This window comes from Monodelphis domestica, chromosome 4 (genome assembly GCF_027887165.1).
Source record: "Monodelphis domestica isolate mMonDom1 chromosome 4, mMonDom1.pri, whole genome shotgun sequence".
NCBI lineage: Eukaryota > Metazoa > Chordata > Mammalia > Didelphimorphia > Didelphidae > Monodelphis > Monodelphis domestica.
Genome location: NC_077230.1, coordinates 75187444 through 75208232, shown reverse-complemented (window position 1 = coordinate 75208232; position 20789 = coordinate 75187444). Strand labels below are relative to the sequence as shown.

Below are 20789 nucleotides of genomic sequence, written 5' to 3'. Positions count from 1 at the left end.
TGATTTCATTGGTTTAGAGAACTTCCAGAAGAAACGCCCTCTCTCAATATAGGTTGACACTTCCAAAAACTGAGTCATTGAAGGCTTCTCAGAGCAAGAGAGGTTAATGTGAAGAAATTCCTTCAAGGGGCAGCTGGGTGGCTCAGTGGATCTAGAGCTAGAACTAGAAGTCCTAGGTTCAAATTTGGCCTCAGACACTGCCTTGCTGAGTGACCCTGGCCAAGTCACTTAACCCTCATTGCCTAGCCCTTACTGCTCTTCTGCCTTGCAACCAATATATAGTATTGACTCCAAGATGGAAGGTAAGGATTAAAAAAAAAGTTCCTTCAATTTATCAAGCTCTGCACCTTTTCTGTAACTTTAAAGCTTTAGGAGACAGCTAGGTAGTGCAATGGATAAGCACAGGGTCCGGAGTCGGGGAGAACTAAGTTAAAATCTGAACTCAAGGCTTAATAGATTATGTGATCTTTGGACAAGTTGCTTGACCGTGTTAGCCTCAATTTACTCATCTGTAAAAAGGGCTGGAGAGGGAAATAATAAACTCCAGTATCCCTGCCAAGGAAAACCCAAAGGTGGTCAAGAAGAGTTGAACACGCCTGAACAACAATAAAACTTTAGAGTTGCCCAAGGCTGTGAGAGATTTAAGTTATTTGACAAGGGTCACCTAGTCAATATGCTGGAGTCGAGATTTGAAGCCAGGTGTTCCAGATTCTAGACCCCAAGACACTACATACACCTCTTCCCCTAACCAACTAACAAGCATTTATTAATTGCACCCTATGCTCACACTGGTTATACTCACTGGATAGGCAGACGGATGGCTGTAGCTTCTCATATACACGTATGTATGTATATATATATATATATATATATAAGTTCGGCATGCCCGTTCTATGGGGTGACCTTGGTGCCTGCCCTTGCTGAGGCAATTTTCTTGCTTCAGGATCCAGATAAGCTCTCTCTGCTCCCCGCTATCCATCAGGACTCGGAGGAGCCTCATTGTTCGAACTCCATTTCCGCGACGATGCCGCCCAAGGACAATGACAGCTGCAGCATCAGCATTAAAAGCAGAGAGATTTTCCCAGCAGTCTTTTCCTTTCCCGGCGAAGATGAAAGGTAGCAAACAGCTTCACAAAAACACTTCCCAACACTTCGTCCCTAACGGTAACTTCCCCTTCACCTACTCCTTGGTCCTCTAGTCCATTTTCATTACTGAATACATTACTATATTGTGCATAAGGCAATTTAAAAAGGCGGGGTATGGGGGGAATAGAGGAAACCCGGCAAGTTTCTTACACTACATTCTTTGAGCGTCCCCTTTAAGAGATTTGGTCCCACCTCTTCCTCGCCGGCCCGCTGGGTCTGCTTCCTGCCAATCACTCTGTCTTTAGAATATTTCCTGTGTACTGCAACTTAACTTGAACGTCTCCGCCTCTTCGCCTCACTCATTGGGCCAGCCTAGGTCCGTTGACTCCTCAGCCTTCCCTCCACCTCCTCCTGAGGTGTCTTAGCCTTCCATTGGCTGGTGTGACTGACTCCCTGCCGGGGGGTTGGTCGACTGCATGGCGGGGGCGGGAAGTCGGACCATCATGGTAGGCTCTGCGCGTGCCGAGCGGTTGCCGCGGGAGGGGGAGGGGGAAGAGGGAGGGGGGAAGGGGGAGGGGGGGCTGGGAGAGTTGAGGCCGCGCTGCCGGCGGGGTCTCCGGCCTTGGGGCCTCTTAGCGGCCGCAAGAAGAGGCGGCTGGGGGCGGGGGGAGAGGGGCCGGGGCCCGCGCTCCCCCAGCCCCGGAGGAGGCCGAGGCGAAGGGAAGGACAAACGGACGGACCCATTCCAGCGGCCGGACATCACCCCCCACACACACACACACCCCCTCACCCCGTCCTCCGCCGGGGATCATGGCCGGGGCCGGGGCAGCTGCCGCTGCGGCCAGGAGCGCCCTGCCGGCCGGTGAGTGTGCGAAGGGAGGCACCGCTGTCAGCTGCCGCCGCCCCCAGGATAGCGCTGGGCGGCTCTGGTTCCTCGTCCCTCCCTCCCCTTACTCTCTCCCGGCCGTGCCTGAGTGAGGAGGGTAGAAACCAAGTGTGGTCCTACCCGGGGCACAGGGGCCGAGGCAAGGGAGAGGACCCTGGGTTTAGTGGGGGGAGGGGGGACGGAACTAGGGGACGGACGCCTTTCTTTTCTCCCCTGCTGCCCCTCTTCCTTTAATGCTGCCCATCCCTTCTTTCCTTTCTAGGAGAAAGGTAAATTTCAGGCTCTCTGCCCTCCCTCCCCCCCAATCTCTGGGCCCTACGGCACCCAGCTTCCTTTCTTTCTGAGAGGTTTCTGATGGGCTGGTTTTCCCCCACACCTGCCCGAGGTGCATTGATACCGGTTTTAAATGGCCTTTGCTTCTCTGGCATCCTTCTTCGCAATCTTTCCTTGATTTCTGAATTTCCTGCACGCCCACCTTTCACAGACTTGCACTTAGGGTTTGTTCTTTAACTCCCTGGTTCTCCTTCCTTCAGACAGTTTTCTAGTTCCTCAAGCTGAACTCCTGTGTCAGTCATTCAGGCATTCGTGAAATAAAGTATGTGTTAGGTACTGAGCTAAGCTCTGGATAAAAGAAAAGGAAAATTCCAAAATTAATTTCCTATTCACTCCATTCGATTATTCATGGTTCTCTCATCTCATAACTCTGGATGTTTTCTTCTTTCCACTCATCCCTATGCCTCCTTACACTGTGGGACTGACTCCTTATGCCCGTCTTTTAACTATTTACCTTATTGTTCTTTAAGCATCCACAGTTTACTCAGTGCCACAGAACACAAGAGAGACAAACTTGACCAGCATGCAGTCTGAATGATATAGTGGCCTGGTTCTTTTTTATATTGCAAGTGAAGTAGGGTACCAGATTCATGAATTTCAGTTTTGGATTGAAAGAAATTGATAAGACAGTTTACACTGTCTATACTATAGCTTTCTTCTAAGAATAAAAACAGGTCATTTCTTGAATTCAGCAAACTCACCTAATCTCCAAACTACCCGTTGAGTTTTTTCAGCTAAACACCATGTTTTATATAATTGGAGAGTTGTATAGTAGGAAGAGGACACAAACAAGAACCTCTCGATGTTAGTATCACTTTATTTTTGTGAAATGCTTTAAAAATATTTTTAAAATCAGTTTTCTTCTTAATAATAGGTTGTTGAATGACTTTAAATACTTATTGAAATGGATTGGTAGATATCAAACTCTACTCAAGGCAATATGGCATATAGTCTTAGGTACTAAATTTTCCCTGTTTTTAAAGGAATCAGTTAAAAAATGAACTTTTATGGTATGTCTGACTCATACTTGTACATAGGATAGGAAAAACACTGACAAATGTATTCGCCATAGTTCTGAAATAGTAATTTTGTGTTACTTGTCAAAGAAATGCCTTGAAAATAGCAATTCTGAAATCTAAGCTGTGCAACCAGGAAACCAATCTTGTAAAAGGAATCGACAACTTTTTTCTATTCCCAGAGCTTAGCATTGTTTTCTGTATTTTAACATTTTCAAAGATCTGTGATTTTATCCCTGTGAATTCTTCTCCCCTGATACAGATTATAGCCTTTACACACCTTTAGGAGATGGCATAAGTTGATGTTAAAAAATTTTTTCACTTGGTAGCCAGCTCTTTATGATAGACTTCTTCAAATTGAGCCAGTTCTCAGACAATAGACATGGAACCTCTCACTGAACTAAAAGTCACTATGGTTTCAATAAGGAAAAAAGGTTCAGTACAAGAGAAAAATATCAAAATTGACCATCATAAATAAAAATAAGTGGCTAGCCACTTCATTAGTGACTGAATATAAAGAGGGGCTCAATCTTAGTTCACAAATTACTTTTTTTTTTTTAAACCCTACCTTCAGTCTTAGAATTCAGTGGTCAGGGCTAGGCAATTGGGTTTAAATGATTAGCCAGAGAAAATGTCTTGAGATGACATTTGAACCCAGGACCTCTTGTCTCCAAGCCTGGCTCTTTCTGCTGCCCCTGAAATTACTTTTCAAACTGCTCTTTCAACCTTGATCATACCATTTCCCTTTTTTCTGGAATGCCATACTGTTTTTTTTTCTTTGTTTAGCTTTTTCATCCTTAAAATCTTTCCTTCTCCCTTGAGAAGTCTTCCCAGATCACTGGAGTCTAGTAATTTCTTTTGTGAATCTAGATCATAGAATTTTAGAGCTGAAAAGTATTTTAGGGTTTATATAGATAAACACCTTAATTTTGCAGATGAGTCTTTGAGAAGTAAGGTGTTTTTACTAATGTCCCATAGCTAGTCATAGATCCTGAATTTTCTTGATTTTTAGTGCATAAGTGTTTCTCTAGCATTTTTCTATAACACTTGTCGTTTCTTTTCTTGAACATTGTTATTTAACTTTTCATGTTCTTAATTCTCAACTAGACTATATGTTTCTTGAGAGCTAGGAACAAATCTAATATTTTTTCAGGTCTTCCACAGCTTTTAGCATATGCTTTGATATTTCGTTAAGGTTCAGGAGTTTTATCAAAAGTTTATTCCATTTTGAGCCTACTTGTTGTTATTGGGATTTTCTGGTTAAAATTACGCTTTTGGCTTAGTGTATTTTAGGTGTCCTTGGAGTTCTCCATCTAATTCTTAAGTTTTGAACTCAATTCAGAAAAGTTTTATTGCATGCCTGCTTAGCACTAGACTCTGTACTATGGAATACAGGGAATACAAAGACAAATAAAACCATCCCAGTCCTCATAGAATTTATCTTCTATTTGGAAGCACCATGTTCAAAGGAAATTGAATACAAGATATTTTCAGGGGGAGGGTTTATGCCTAATGTAGAGAGTAACTTGTTAATGTGGAAGTGAGAAGCTAGGAGTACATGCCAGAGATCATAATAGAAGGATATATATTAAGAGTCAGTTCAGGGCATAGGATGGTGAGACTCAATTGGATAGGGATAAGGGAAGGGGGTAATTTTGTCTGAGGTAGCCCAGAACCCTGAATCACAGGAAGTCCAAATGAAGCAGAATAGGGTAGCAGTGATATCAATTTGAGTATCAATCTTTGAATGAAATTTGGAGAGTGAAAGGTGAGGATTGCACCAGTGATAGGGCAATCAAGTTCTTCCTGCAGGAAAGGGATCTGTGGAATCTAGGGTCTTGGCAGATCATAGAAGTATAAGACATATTTGAATTGAGATGTGGGTAATTAGAATCCTCCCTACTCTGTAATCACCATCTGGGTTGGGGTACCTAAAAATAAATTTTGTTTAGGACACAATTTATGCTGAGGCTTTTCTTGTCAATGATGTTTATATAGCTTTCATATAGATTATCTAAGTGATAACACAGTTAGTTCATCCCCCTTTTAAAAAAAATGTTCAGCACTTAATTTTGCAATTGCTGGGCTAAGTGTACAAAGAGTACTTCAGAAAACACATTTCTGCCCTCTGGCATAAGTTAATAGCAAGCAAGAATAGCAAGATATCTTGGTATTAGCTGGCTTCTGTGATGAAATAGTCTTACGATGTCCCTCATCTTCAGTTGTACCATGCTTAGGGATTAAGCAGTGGGGTAATCACAGATCCCCATAGTTCTATCTTGTCTTTTCCCTCTCTATACATATGTGCACCTTCAATCTTCCAGAGTTCCATAGGTTAGCTCTTGTAATCAATAAAGAGCTTGTGGAATGTCTCCTAAGAGTAAGGCTATTAACTGTCCAGTTGGATGATTATTCCTTTTCTCATTAAATTTTACATATGGTTGCAGTTGCATTGCCTCAGAAGGCCTAATCTTCTAATTATAATGGTAGACTGTGATAAGTAGCGGCTATTAATTCCTACATATTGTATGTTTTAAATTCAATTCAGCAAATATTTATGGAGCACATACTTAGAATTAATTGTTGTGTATATGTAAAAAAGGACTTTAGAGACTCCATCTTTCAAGACATTTATAAGCTATTTGTGGAGGTAAATAAGATATGCACAAAATAGCAAAAGAACAATTTATATTTTTATAGGATAGTGCCCAAATTTTGTAGTAAGGTAACATAGGTGGTGAGAAAAATAACAGATCTGTATAAATTGGAGTTGGTAAGAAAGTAAAGAGTTGGTAAGGGTTTAGTGGAGGAGATGGGATTTGGGATGATTCTTAATAGGATTTGGATAAACTGTTCAGTAGAACATTTTATTTGGGGAACATAAACAAAAAGAATAGGAAGTTCTGTAAAGATACTGCTCTCAGAGGGTAAGAGAATATTTAATGAGAAATTTTGGGTGTAAGATTGGGAAGGAGGGGTTAGTTTATGTAGCATTTTGTTTTCTAGGATGAGTACCATTAGTTTTGATCCAATAGGTGGTAAGAGAGGAAAACAGAATTGTTGGTGTTTTTTGTTTGTTTTTTAGCAGAGTAGTGATATGATAGGAATTTGTGTTTTAGGACAATTGTGGTGATAGAGTATAAGACTTTATTTTTTTCAAGGAAGGGAGAGAGAAGAGATTTTTGAAGCAGGGATACTAAACTATTTAAATAATCTAGCATGAAATTAATAGAGCCTAGACTTAATTGATGGAAGTGGATAGAAAAGATAAACCAGAGAAAGATTAGAAAAGAAGAATTGTCAGGAATTAGTGAGAGAGAAATTGAAGAAAAACTGACCCAAGATAAATCAGAAAGTGGTGGTGTTGACCAAAATGGGGAAATTGAGAGTGAGGTTGCTTTAGAAAGAAGAATAATCTCAATTTGGAACATTTTGAGTTTGAAACAGTTACATGATGTCTGAGTGGAAATGTTTTGAAGACAAATTGATCTAAGGGATGGGCTGGGTAAGACCAGAACTAGAGATACGGATTTGGACATCATATTCAATTGAACAGATATTCATTTAAATTCTATTTAGAAACTTCTGTGCTAGGCTGTAAGGAGGTAAAAAAGAAACAGAAATGCCTGGGGTTATCCAACATAGGTACAAATGTAATAGAAGATAAATTGTGTGGAGAAAAAACATTTTACATTTGTGTGTTGGTGGGAAGGGAAGATTTTGTAGGAGCAGGTGGCCCCTAAATTAAACCTTGAGAGAAGGCAAAGATTCTGAAAAGTGATTTGAGGAAATTCTAGGCATGGAGGGCACCACATGGTATAGAAGCAAGTTACGGAGGATTAATTTCAGAGAATAGTTAATAGTACAATATATGCCTATGCATAGACTGCAGAAGAAGAGAGCAATATGGAGAGATTGAATAGATAACCAGGTTGTGGATGACTGAGATGTCAGGACATGGCGTTTGTATTTTATCCTAAAAACAAAAGAAAATCATGGAAGATTTTAAATCAAAGAAGTAATGTGGTAAGATTTGTGCCCTACGACGTTTATTTAGCTGCTGAATGGAGGATGAACAGGGATGAATAGACTGGAAGCTGGGAAGACAAGTTTGGTTGTTCCAATTGACTAAGCAAATGGGTTTCAGATGGGATGGTAGTATTATTCTACCTCCTCATTTTAGAGATGAGAAAACTAAGGCCCCAAAAGGTTAAGTGACTTGCCCAAGGTCACACAGCTACTGTAAGACAGAAGGAAGATTTGAACCCTGGCCCTACAACTCCATAGCTATCACTCTTTCCACTCTAACAGAGTTTGGCTGTGAAAGAAGTAAGAGATCCAGAGTATGGTAATGGCAAGTAGGGTTGGGTATTTTTTGGTTTTCTTTTTTCTATGATTGGGGGTACCTGGAGCCATTGAGGAAGGAACTAGTAGATAAAGAGAGATCGCCAATGAAAGAAATAGGCAATGAGGGACCATCAGGTATCAACTGCATTCATTCCAACAGTTATTTATTAAGGCCCACAGCCTGTGTTTGATAATAGGGGAATACCACTCAGGTAATTATCGAAGTCACAAATCAATGTTTTTGTAGAAGGATTGAGAGCTGGAAGGAATTGGGGTTCATTAAATCAAGCCCTCTTTATCCAAGGTCACACAAGTAGTAGCAGAGCCAGGGTTCAAATTTGAGTCTTGGCTCCAAATCTAGTACTCTTATTCCTACACCATAGTATTTTGAAGGGGAATATTGACTCTACATGAAGGTGGCAGGAAGAGAACAGAATCACAGAGTGGTGAGAAATAGAACCATTATTGTAAATAATAAAAATGAAAGGAGGAGGGCGTTGTTTCTTTGAAGTGAGTTGTTAGCAAAAAAGTTTTTGTAGAAAAGAAAAGGGGGAGCAGCTGGGTAGCTCAGTGGATTGAGAGCCAGGCCTAGAGATGGGAGGTCCTAGGTTCAAATCTGGCCTCAGACACTTCCCAGCTGTGTGACCCTGGGCAAGTCATTTAACCCCCATTGCCTAGCCCTTACCACTCTTCTGCCTTGGAACCAATATACAGTATTGATTCCAAGTTGGAAGGTAAGGGTTTAATAAAAGAAAAGAGAAGAAACACAAAAATGTCTCCTTATGTGTTTGTTTGTGTGTGTATGTGACAAGGGATTCTTTGTTGCCCTCTAAGGAATTGCTTTCATTAAGTAAGGATCCTAAATGTAAATTACAGGTTGTGAAATGGTGAGGGAGTAGAATATATGTATATGTAATATGCCTTTAAGAAGTCTGCCAGTAAAGTGAAGGAGAGTGGATAGTGCCCAAAGAAAGTAATAGAATTAAGTACTTGTTTGTCCATCATAGGGGAAATCTACATGTTTTGAAAAATAGAAAAAAGTCAGTGGAGAGGGAGTAGAGAAATATGGGGCAAAGGATACAGATAGAGGGGTTAATGTTAGGTAGTCGCAAGAATTCTCTTCTTCTAAGACTATAGGGGAAAATGAGAAAATATGTGGAAACGGATGTGCCAAAGTGAACAAGAAGGCACATGACTCCCATCAGCATAAGATCATCTGTTGAGAATAGAGAGGAAAGGAAATCAGGGGGCTTACTAGTACCCTAGTTGCTTTGTGGAGTTTCTAGGGTTGGAGGGTCATGGGATTTAAAAGGACTATGGATATGATTTAGCTAAACGTCCTAATTTTACAGATGAGAACTTTGAGTCCTAGAGAGATTGAGACTTCTCCATGGTCCTACAGAAAATAGGTGGCAGAGTCAGGATTATAACCCAAGCCTCGAAATTCCAAGCCTACTCTTCTTTTCACTATATTATATTCAATGAGAAGAAAAAACCACGTGTACACAGCTCTCCAGATTGATAGTTGGACAACTTAACTACTTAGTTGATTTGAAGTCAGTACAGTCCTAGCAGTAGTCAAGAGCCTCCGAAGAAATAGATGGTAAAGGTGAACCGAGGATGGGGGGCTAACATGACAACCTGCTACGCAATTGAGAGTGGTGGTAAAAGAAGTAGGTCACCCACAGTGGAGAGGGCTTAGTTGTTAAAGAATAAAACATGTGATCTTCCTTTAAGAATGAAGTAGAAGATGGATGAATAAGTGTAGTTAAAAATGTGTTATAGTTAACTTGAGATAAGTGATCCTGTTAGGACAGCTGGAAAGCAATGATGCCATAAATGAAATAATAGGAAAAGTTTAAGTAGAAAGCATCTAAAGGGTCTGGGAGAGATGACATTGTCTGAAAGGGGAGTATCAAGATAGACATCTCTTCCAAGTGCCTTCCAATAATGAGGCCCCAGGAGGAGCCATAACCATTTGGGAGATGTACAGTTGAAAACTAAGAGAACATTCCAGGTCCACTGAGAGCAGTCTTCTACAGCCTTGTAAACATTTTATCATTTATTGCCCATTTTGTTATATGCATGTTGAGGATTTTAGTCTTTTGGTTGATATTAAGAAGCCAAGACTACAATTGATTGCAATAGAATTTGGTTCTGCCAATTTAAAAAATAAACAAGTATTAAATTACTAGCACTTATTTCAAATTCACTAATTTTATTTATTTGGTTTTTAAAAAACCCTTACCTTCCAACTTGGAAACAGTACTGTGTATTGGTCCCAAGGCAGAAGAGTGGTAAAGGCTAGGCAAAGGGCTGGAGGTTAAGTGACTTGCTCAGGGTCACATAGCTAAGAAGTATCTGAGACCAGATTTGAACCCAGGACCTCCTAGAAGTCTCTGAGATCTGGCTCTGAATCCACTGAGCCACCCAGGTGCCCCCAAATTCACTAACTTTAAAGTAATATTCCTTTTATTTAGTTTTACATATTTTTTGTAACTTTCAACAGATGTACACAAATTAAAATTATCAATAGTTGAAACTGAAAAGCTTTGCACTAAAAAACATAGCTGGAAAAAGAGAAGTGGTCAGTTGGGGAAAAATCTGTATCAAATATCTCTCATAAGGAACTAATGCCAGGATACTTTTACACATATCTATATAAAATATTTGTGTTAGTTAAGTGTATTATATATTTGCAAATATCAAACACTCTAAACTATTCCCTGGTGTATAGATGGTTAAATGATATGAACAAATAGTTCACAAAAGAAAGAAGGGCAGACTGTTAAAAGCCATATTAAAAAATTGCTCCCAATCCCCAGTAAGAAAAGAAATTCAAATTAGAGCAATTCTGAGGTTTCACTTCATAGTCAGCAAAATGGCAAAGATGGCAGAGATGGGAATTGTCAGTGCTGGAAGGATTATAGAAAGAAAGGCATACTAATAATTTAGCCTTTTGTAAAGAACTGTGAATTGGCTCATCTGTTCTGGAATGAAATCTGGAATTATGTAAGAAAGTGATTTAAGGATGTCTAGATCTTTTGACCCTAAGAAAGTCAAAGAAAAATCTCATATGTAAAAATATTCATAACTTTTTGTATTAGCAAAGAACTGGAAGCAAAACTCATTGATTGGGGAATGGCTTAATAAATTGTAGTACATAAATGTAATAGTGTATTATTACTATGATACTAGAAATACTTAATATGAAGAATACTAGTAGACATGAAAAGACCTGCCTGAATTGATGCAAAGTGAAGTAAGCAGAACCAATAACCATGCACACAATGAGTATTATAAAGAATAGTAGCAGAACAATTGAAACTTAGTGCTGTGTGATTAAAATGACCAAGCTTGACCCTGAAGAAGAGATATGAGGATGAACCTCTCTTCTTTATAGAAGTGGAATATTAGTATGTAGAACACTGCATACATATGTTGTGGTGGGTTGCTTTTGCTGTACTTTTTTTCTCTTATTCTTTGTTATAAGGTATAAGTCCACAAGGGGAAGAAGAAAAAGAATATATTAGGAAAGGAAGAGAAAATGAAAACAATATACTAATACACATCTTTTAAAAAATTAACCCGGGGGGCAGCTGGGTAGCTCAGTGGATTGAGAGCCAGGCCTCGAGATGGGAGGTCCTGGGTTCAAATTTGGCCTCAGACACTTCCCAGCTGTGTGACCCTGGGCAAGTCACTTAACCCCCATTGCCCAGCCCTTATCATGCTTTTGCCTTGGAATGAATATACAGTACTGATTCCAAGACAGAAGATAAGGGTTAAAAAAAATTATCCCTGGTTCCATGGGACTTTTATCTTTGATCATGACCATACTTAATATAACAGCAATTAATAGATCCTAACATGAAGTCTGTTCTTCATTAATGTCTGTAGTATCTCATCTTCCTGCAAGAAAATACCTATTATATTTAATATGGTCATAACCAGAAATTCACACCTCCTTGGTGTCCCCTGCCTCTGAGATCCTTTCCTCCCTATAATTGGAGGGGGTGGAAGGAGGACTTTGAAGAGCTCATCCTGGATCCTTCTTGTAAGGTAGGGATTCAGTGAAACCACCTCTTCATTTTCCTCCACTGTTGAATACCTTTCCTTCCCACCTCTTTCAGCTTTAAGAAATCAGATTCACTGCACCCCCTCCCCTCCAATTATATATTCTCTTCCTTGAGACCAGGGCTATCATTTGGTTTTCTTTGTATCCCCAGTGCTTAGCATAGCACCTAGTGTATAGAAGGAGCTTAATAAATGTTTATTGAATAATACATTGAACTAATGTAATCAATTAACAAATATTTAATAGGATCATAGCTTTAGAGAAGAAAGGAACCTTAGAGGTCAGTGAGTGCCATTCCTTTGTTTTATAGAGGAGAGAGCTAAAATGTAGAGATGTACATTATTTTCCCAGGGTAACAGAGCTAGTAAATGGCAGGATTTGAATTTAGGTCTTTCTTACTCCAAGTTCAGTACTCATTCCACTGGCCACCTAGATGCCCAATTGAATGCTTATAATGTGCAATTTACAACTCACTTCTATTTATTTTATAATTCAGCCTGTAGCAGTGATAAGTCTCATCAGGTGGATAAGATGAAGTCAAATTTCGTAGTATCTTTAAAAGTTGTTCTAACTATCAAAATCACAGATCTAGTATTTATTGTTTGTCCTGTAGAGAGAACACAGATGCACACATATATATTTCCATATGAGTACATGTATGTCCCTCTGTTCAGTTATTTCTACAAATAAAAAACTCACCAGGGCAAATATTAAATTCAATGTTATTTTTAATTGTTTTAGTTTTCTCATTTGAATGAGTTGAGATACAGATTTGGAATCAAAAAGAATTACAGGTTTAGTTAAGTTCTAGTTCTCTAGTTATAGTATGATACAACTCCATGCCAAGAGGATTAGTGAAAGGACTTTTTTCCTTCATGGACTAACTTGTGACAAGATGATTACTAAGACTTGAAAAGTAGCTTTACAGTGAGATATACTACTCAGGTTATGTATCTTTGTTATTATTTAGTCATATCTGTCTCACTATGACTAATTTTGTGGTTTTCTTAGCAATGATACTGAAGTGGTTTGCCATTTTTTTCCCCAGCTCATTTTTCAGATGAGGAAACTGAGACCATCAGGCTAAAGTGACTTCATACTGCTAGTATGTGTCTGAGGCCACATTTGAACTCAGGAAGAATTTCTGGAGTCTTCCTGACTCTAGGCCAGGTATTCTATCAACTGTGTCCCCTAGATGCCCTGTTGTGTATCTATAATGACAACTATGTGGAAGTGTTGAGGTTGCCCAAGTGGTTATGGTGAGCCTAGTGGAATTATAATTTTTTAGGAAGCAAACTCTTTGCAGAAGAAGGGGGATTTGGTTTGTCAAAATGAATCAGGTAAGGGATTTTATTTTATTTTATTTCTTTAAACCCTTACCTTCCGTCTTGGAGTCAATGCTGTGTATTGGTTCCAAGGCAGAAGAGTGGTAAAGGCTAGGCAATGGGGGTTAAGTGACTTGCCCAGGGTCACACAGCTGGGAAGTGTCTGAGGCCAAATTTGAACCTAGGACCTCCCATCTCTAGGCCTGACTCTCAATCCACTGAGCTACCCACCTGCCCCCTAGGGGATTTTAAATAAGGGAGAAATGACCAAAAATCTCACAAGGGGAAATCAGGCTGGTTATTTGTAGTAATTGTAGGACTTCCCTAGAATAAACAGAGTATGCAACTGGGCTTAGTATAAGCTGGAGGGAATAAGGAAAAGGAGAGCCAGGTGGTAAAGAGAGGCTTGAAACAAGAATTAAGAGTTTTAGATTTCATATGCATTTGAGAGCTTTTGAGAAACAATGATGCGATCAAAATGATGCTTTGAGCCATATGATTATCTAAAGTGTAAATTGGGGATGGGAAAGACTGGAAGTCAGCTGTGGAGTAGCATATTTGCAATGGGATAGGACTTAGACCAGAATTTTGAACTTAGTTATGGTAAAGTGTCAGAACTAACTTTGATCTGGGAGAGTTAGGGATAAGGATGTGGTTTTGGAAATAAAGCTGACCTGAAAAATGTTACAGAGAAATTGATGTCAGGATCTGATAATGTATGATATATGAGTGGTTAAGGAGATTTTTAAAAATACTCAAAGATTCCTAGTCAGACTTTTCTTGATCTCACAATGTACTATGATCTCAAAGTACCTTGAATTTACATTGTAATTAACCTTGTACCTATTTTAGATCTTCTCATATGTATACATGTTTTTTCCCTCAGTAGTAAAAGCATCTTGAGGTGAGGGACTATTTTTTGAATTTGTATTCCTAATGCCTTTACCACATACATGGATCATAATAGGCCTTAATAAAAGCTTGATTGATTCATTGCTTTTAGGAGGATTTTGGTAATACATTAAAGAAGTTTACTAATGAGGAAGTAGAAAATGCAGAAAACTGGATAGACATATATAACTTAAAATCAACTCTTGTATACAGTTATTACCAATAATTGTGAAAATTTAAAACTTCACCAAAAAAATGATTATAAGCACCAAATTAGAAATTACTTTGTACAGTGAGGTTAGAAATTCTTCCTTAAACTCCAGAAAACTCACGTAAAGCAAAATTAGCAGGGTATAAGATGTTTGCTGCTAAGGACATTCACGTTAATTTTTTAAAGTCATGAAACTTTAAAGTTGGAAGGGACTTTGGAGGTCACTTGGTATAACTTCCTCATTTTATAAATGAAGAAACTGAGGTACTAAGCTAAGAAGTGATTTACCCAAGGCCACATAGCTTGTGAAGTGGTAGAGTGAACCTAGAACTGCACCTTTGATTTTAAGGATCTGCCAAATTTACATCTGTATTTTTCTTATAACAGAACATACACATCTCTTGGCAGAAGCTGATGCAACTTTTGTCCTTTGCATTTGGAAATATGGTCTAGCTATGACTTCTTAAGTGCAGGTGTTAACAAAGCAGTGATCCTTGGGAAAGTTTTCAAAAGGAAAAGTTCTTACATGTTCAGACAGAATTGCCATAAGGGTAGAGGAGTTCACCCTCTTCTTGACCTTAGGCAAATACTTTCCCTCTTTGAATTTTAGTTTGCTCATCCATAATATGCGGGCTAGACCAAGGGGGTTCTTAACTTTTTTTGTGTCATGGGTCTTTTTGACAGTCTGGGGAAGCCCGTGGACTCTTCCAGATAATGTTTTTAAGTGCTTAGAATAAAATGCGGAGTTTTACAAAGGAGACCAACGGTTAATGAAAATAAACATGTCCTTCTCCACCTACCCCCCACTTAAATTTATTTGTATCAACCTGAAATCTGTCCATAGACCCCAAGGGATTCAGACCTCAGGTAAAGAACCTTTAGACTTCAAAAACTCTCAGATCCTTTCCAACTCCAGATTCTCCAAACTCTAAATCTCTTTTCCATATTCTCACTATATTTTCAAATAGTAGTTAATGATCTGTGTTTATAGATACATCATAGATTAACTAAATGAACTTTTAGTAAAGGGAATTATCCTTTAGTAATTCAAAATCTTCCTCCTGAATTCCTTGTGAACTGGAAAGATCTCCAGGAATTGATGCAAAGTGAAAGAAGCAGAACCAGGAGAACATTAATCACAGAGACTGCTACACTGTGGCACAATCAAATATAATGGACTTCTCTACTAGTAACAATGCAATGATCCAGGAAAATCCGGAGGAACTTAGGAGAAAGAACACTACCCACATCCAGAGAAAGAATTGTGGGAGTAGAAACGCAGAAGAAAAACACAATTGATCACATGGTTTGACAGGTATATGATTAGGGATGTTGACTTTAAAAATATTCTAAATTAATTAAATAAAATTTTTTTTAAGAAAAGAAAGAGATAAAGCATGAAAAAAAAATCTTCTTCCCCCTATATTTATCCATTATTGGTTTATATTAAAAAATTTATAAATACATTTTATTTTTACCATTACATGTAATAACAAATTTCCACGTAATTTCCAAAGTTATATGATCCAAATTGTCTCTCTCACTTCCCTCCTGGAACTAGCAAGCAATTTTGCCTAGGTTATACATGTATTATTATCATATAAAACATTTCCATATTCATTTTTTTAAGAGAATAATCATAAAACCAGAATCCCACAACAAAAACTCAAGTGAAAAATCATATGCTTTGATCTGCATTCCAACTCCAATAGTAATTTCTCTGGTAGTAGATAGCATTTTTTGTTATAAGTTCCTCAGAATTGTCCTGGATCATTGTATTGCTGAGAGTCACTAACTCTGTCACAGTTGATCATTCTACAATATTGCTGCTACTGTGTACAGTATTTTCATGGTTCTGCTTATTTCACTCTGCATTAGATCATGTAGCTCTTTCCAGCTCTTTCTGAAATCATCCTGTTCATCATTCCTTATAGCACAGTAGTATTAAGGATGAACATCAGCATGGTATTTAGTTAACAATAATTCACAATGTGGTTCTCCAAATATGCTATCTTACCAATCCATAATGGACAATCAGAAAATGCAGAAAGGCACCTAAAACCAGGTAATAGAATTCTACCTAAGAGAAACCAGCTTAACTAAGGTACCCAGTAGCAAATTAATACTCAAGAGAGTTTTGTCTATCTTCACAGGAAGAAACCATCAAATAAAGAATTCATGTTGGTCCATCACTTCATATCTCTTCAACAGATGTTGCAGATGGACAGTGAACTGGACTGAGAATCGAATAGGAGCTGGAATATGGGTTCAGTTGCTTTTAATGTACTTTCAGTGACCACAAGCTTCCTTCTGAAAACAAAGAGCCATCTTTTCTGCACCAATATTCTTGGTGGTGCTATTTTAAGTATTTTTTAATGTGGTTTTGATCCATTGAACACCATAACATGGGTTGCCTGAAGAGTAATTGGAAAACCCATAATGAACTTTACTAGGCAGCAGTACATTACCTAATGGAGAATTTCTCACAAGAAGTGGCATAAAAGATTCCACATGATTAGAAAAGAAGATAGACCCCTAGGAAGAACAAGGAGAAAGGGTAGAACTAGGTGACTCAGTGGATAGAGAGCCAGGCTTGGAGTCAAGAGGACCTGGGTTCTGATGTGACCCTAGTTAAACCACTTAATTTCAATAACCTAGTCCTTATCATTCTTTTGCCTTGTACTGTATATTTAGTATGTATTCTAAGACAGAAAGTAAGGTGGTGTTTTTTTCCTATTTTTGTTGTTGTTTTTTAAAGATAGATCTTGGAGAAGTCACTCTGTTCATTGAGTTCTCAGTGATGGATATAAAATATATCATAGGTCAGAGCAGAGTCCTTTGGATGGATTTTCACATATGAATTAAAAGCTTTATTTTGAAGGGAGTATCAATGCAAGTGTGATCACAGATCCATTGAAATATCAAAGTATTCTGCAGAATGAGATACACCTGGTTTCTCATTTTGTCTTTATCTCATTGTACTAAATTGAATGTTAAATAGTATCAGTTAAATTTCAATCCTACTTGTATTAAAGATGAATATATTTATAAGGTTCACAAAGTCATTTCATCCTTTAGTTCTTTTTGCCTTATTTGTGGCATTTAGTGAGTATATATGCCTACTTTCCCTTTAGGCCCCTTCAACTCTGTGGTTTAACTTTGTAATTGCAGAAGCTAGGACTTGGTACTGCTCCTGTCAAAATTGTAACATCCTTAATTGAAGTGTCAATCCTTCACAAATGACATTAAGATTCTAACTCCATTTCTTACAGCTTACTGGTAAGAATATCGGGTAATAGATATCAGTTCTCAGAAAAATATAGGGGGATATGTACTAATAGTCATTGGGGAATTGGGGTAGGGTGGGTGAGGTAGAAAGTCTAATTTTAGCCCTAGACAGAATACTAGAACTTGGAGAGAAGGGAAGTGCTCGAAGGTCTTCCAGCCTATTCTGCCTATAATTTTCCTTTTCACTTTGTCATACTAAAAAATCCTACCAGTTTGAGAGCTCTGAGTTGACAAGAGGCCTTTTAAAATGCAGATACTTCTGAGAGAGCCTTTATTTAATAATTTAACAGCCATTTTTATTTAGTATCTACTCTGTAATGTGTGTGCACTGTGCTAGTTATCTTACTCCATTTGCCCTCAAGAAACTTTACTGTGGACTATTTGTAATTTCTCTAATCCCATTTTATTTTTCTTTCAAATACCTGAATTTATCCTCACTGAGGAAATAGGAATTTTAATTGTGTATGGGATTAGGAAAGTTTGATAGTAGGTACCTAAGGGAAATGAGTGTCTTTCAGGAAAGGATTATGGAAGGGATATTGTGAGAGGATACCCAAGACCTCTTTACTAGGATAAACCCTCTTAGAGAATTTTTACCTTAATTCTGAAGAGGGAAGTATTACTCAAAGGGCTACAGCCTTTCCCTGGCAGTAAGGAAGAGACCATGGCATGTTATCTTGGCATATATATATATATATATATATATATGCCAAACCTTATCCTATAATTTTCCATAAGAGATATAGAAACTGTAAACATTCTCTTATTTTTTTTCCTTTTGATAGTAAGAAGAAATTATAATATATAGACAATCTCCTGGCAGAAGATGATACATATGGATCAGAAACAGAAGTAAGAAGGTGGAAACCAGGAATCCAAAGTGAAGAAATACTGTGAGCCTTTTTGGATGAGAAAGGTGATCTAGTATCCTTAAATACTGGACATTATGATTCTAAGGTTTTCTACCAATGCATTGTTTTTAGATGATTAATATCTTTACTAGTATCAGACTGGAGCTATAACAAGTTTTTGGAAATGGTTTCTTGAACACACCCTTCTCCCTGAAGCTGGTTTACCTATGTAACCTTCCAAGAGGGCTTAATTCAAATTTTACCTTCTACTTTAAGGTTTCTTCCAACTGTCCAACTTCAGAGAGATTCTTTCCCTCCCTGAATTCCTCTAGTACTTAATGTTACTTCATTCTGGAAGTAGGATGGTTGACCTCAGTCATTTTTTACTCTTATGGCTGTTTTCCTTTAAATACGTCCTTACCTCATTCTTCTTCTTTTTTTTTTTTTTAATTTTAATATTATTTTATTTGGTCGTTTTCATACATTATTCACTGGAAACAAAGATCGTTTTCTTTTCCTCCCCTCCCCCCCCCCCCCCCCCCCCCCCGCCTTTCCCTCTCCCATAGCCGACGCATGATTCCACTGGTTATCACATGTGTTCTTGACTCGAACCCATTTCCCTGTTGTTGGAGTTTGCATTATAGTGTTCATTTAGAGTCTCTCCTCAGTCTTATCTCCTCCAACCCTGTGGTCGAGCAGTTGCTTTTCAGCGGTGTTTTTACTCCCACAGTTTATCCTCTGCTTGTGGGTAGTATTTTTTTTTTAGATCCCTGCAGATTGTTCAGGGAAATTGCATTGATACTTATGGAGAAGTCCATCACCTTCGATTGTACCACAATGTATAAGTCTCTGTGTATAATGTTTTCCTGGTTCTGCTCCTTTCGCTCTGCATCACTTCCTGGAGGTTGTTCCAGTTCACATGGAATTCCTCCACTTTATTATTCCTTTTAGCACAATAATATTCCATCACCAACATATACCACAATTTGTTTAGCCATTCCCCAATTGAGGGGCATCCCCTCATTTTCCAATTTTTGGCCACCACAAAGAGCGCAGCTATGAATATTTTTGTACAAGTCTTTTTGTCCATTATCTCTTTGGGGTACAAGCCCAGCAGTGCTATGGCTGGATCAAAGGGCAGACAGTCTTTTATCGCCCTTTGGGCATAGTTCCAAATTGCCCTCCAGAATGGTTGGATCAATTCACAACTCCACCAGCAATGAATTAATGTCCCCACTTTGCCACATCCCCTCCAGCATTCATTACTTTGCATAGCTGTCATGTTAGCCAATCTGCTAGGTGTGAGATGATACCTCAGAGTTGTTTTGATTTGCATCTCTCTGATTATAAGAGATGTAGAGCACTTTTTCATGTGCTTATTAATAGTTTTGATTTCTTTGGCTGAGAATTGCCTGTTCATGTCCCTTGCCCATTTGTCAATTGGAGAATGGCTTGATTTTTTGTACAATTGATTTAGTTCTTTATAAATTTTAGTAATTAAACCCTTGTCAGAGGTTTTTATGAAGATTGTTTCCCAATTTGTTGCTACCCTTCTGATTTTGGTTACATTGGTTTTGTTTGTACAAAAACTTTTTAATTTGATGTAATCCAGATTATTTATTTTGCATTTTGTAATTCTTTCTAATTCTTGCTTGGTTTTGAAGTATTTCCCTTCCCAAAGGTCTGACATGTATACTATTCTGTGTTCGCCTAATTTTCTTATAGTTTCCTTCTTTATGTTCAAGTCATTCATCCATTTTGAATTTATCTTGGTGTAGGGTGTGAGGTGTTGATCTAAGCCTAATCTTTCCCACACTGTCCTCCAATTTTCCCAACAGTTTTTATGAAATAGTGGATTTTTGTCCCAAAAGCTGGGATCTTTGGGTTTGTCATATACTGTCTTGCTGAGGTTGCTTGCCCCCAGTCTATTCCACTGATCCTCCTTTCTGTCTCTTAGCCAGTACCAAATTGTTTTGATGACCGCTGCTTTATAATATAGTCTGAGATCTGGGACTGCAAGACCCCCTTCCTTTGTATTTTTTTTCATTAATTCCCTGGGTATCCTTGATCTTTTGTTTTTCCAAATGAACTTTGTTATGTTTTTTTCTAAATCAGTAAAAAAAATTTTTGGGAGTTCCATGGGTATGGCACTAAATAGATCATTCTTCTTTTATTCCACCAACCTAGGCCAAAATTTGAAATGTCTTACAGAGAAACTTTGGGAAAGTTTTTTTTTTAATCTTTTTAAACATTTGTTTGAAAATTTAAATTGTCACGCTTTAGTGGGAGAGGAACTGCCATTTTAATTAAGTACAATACCCAGGAGAATGTTACAAGGATTTTAATTAATGCCTTCTCTTTTCTGTCTCTCATCTCAACTTACTTGTCTTTCAAGGTTCAGTTTTATCTTCTCTATGAAGCTTTATTCAGCTCATCTAGCCCCCAGAAGTCTGTTTTTGAACTCTTCTAGTACTTGTTGC

General features: G+C 38.3%; 1 protein-coding gene across 1 annotated transcript in view; it reads left to right on the top strand.

The window, feature by feature from the left end:
- The first annotated feature begins 1647 nt into the window (after window positions 1-1647).
- Window positions 1648-20789, top strand: part of USF3 (upstream transcription factor family member 3) — a 46538-nt gene continuing 27396 nt past the window's right edge. Inside the window, exons 1-2 of the mRNA XM_001362759.4 lie at window positions 1648-1948; window positions 18244-18374. Coding sequence (XP_001362796.2) covers window positions 18366-18374 — 9 coding nt within the window. The 5' untranslated portion in view covers window positions 1648-1948; window positions 18244-18365. The remainder of the gene's footprint in view (window positions 1949-18243; window positions 18375-20789) is intronic.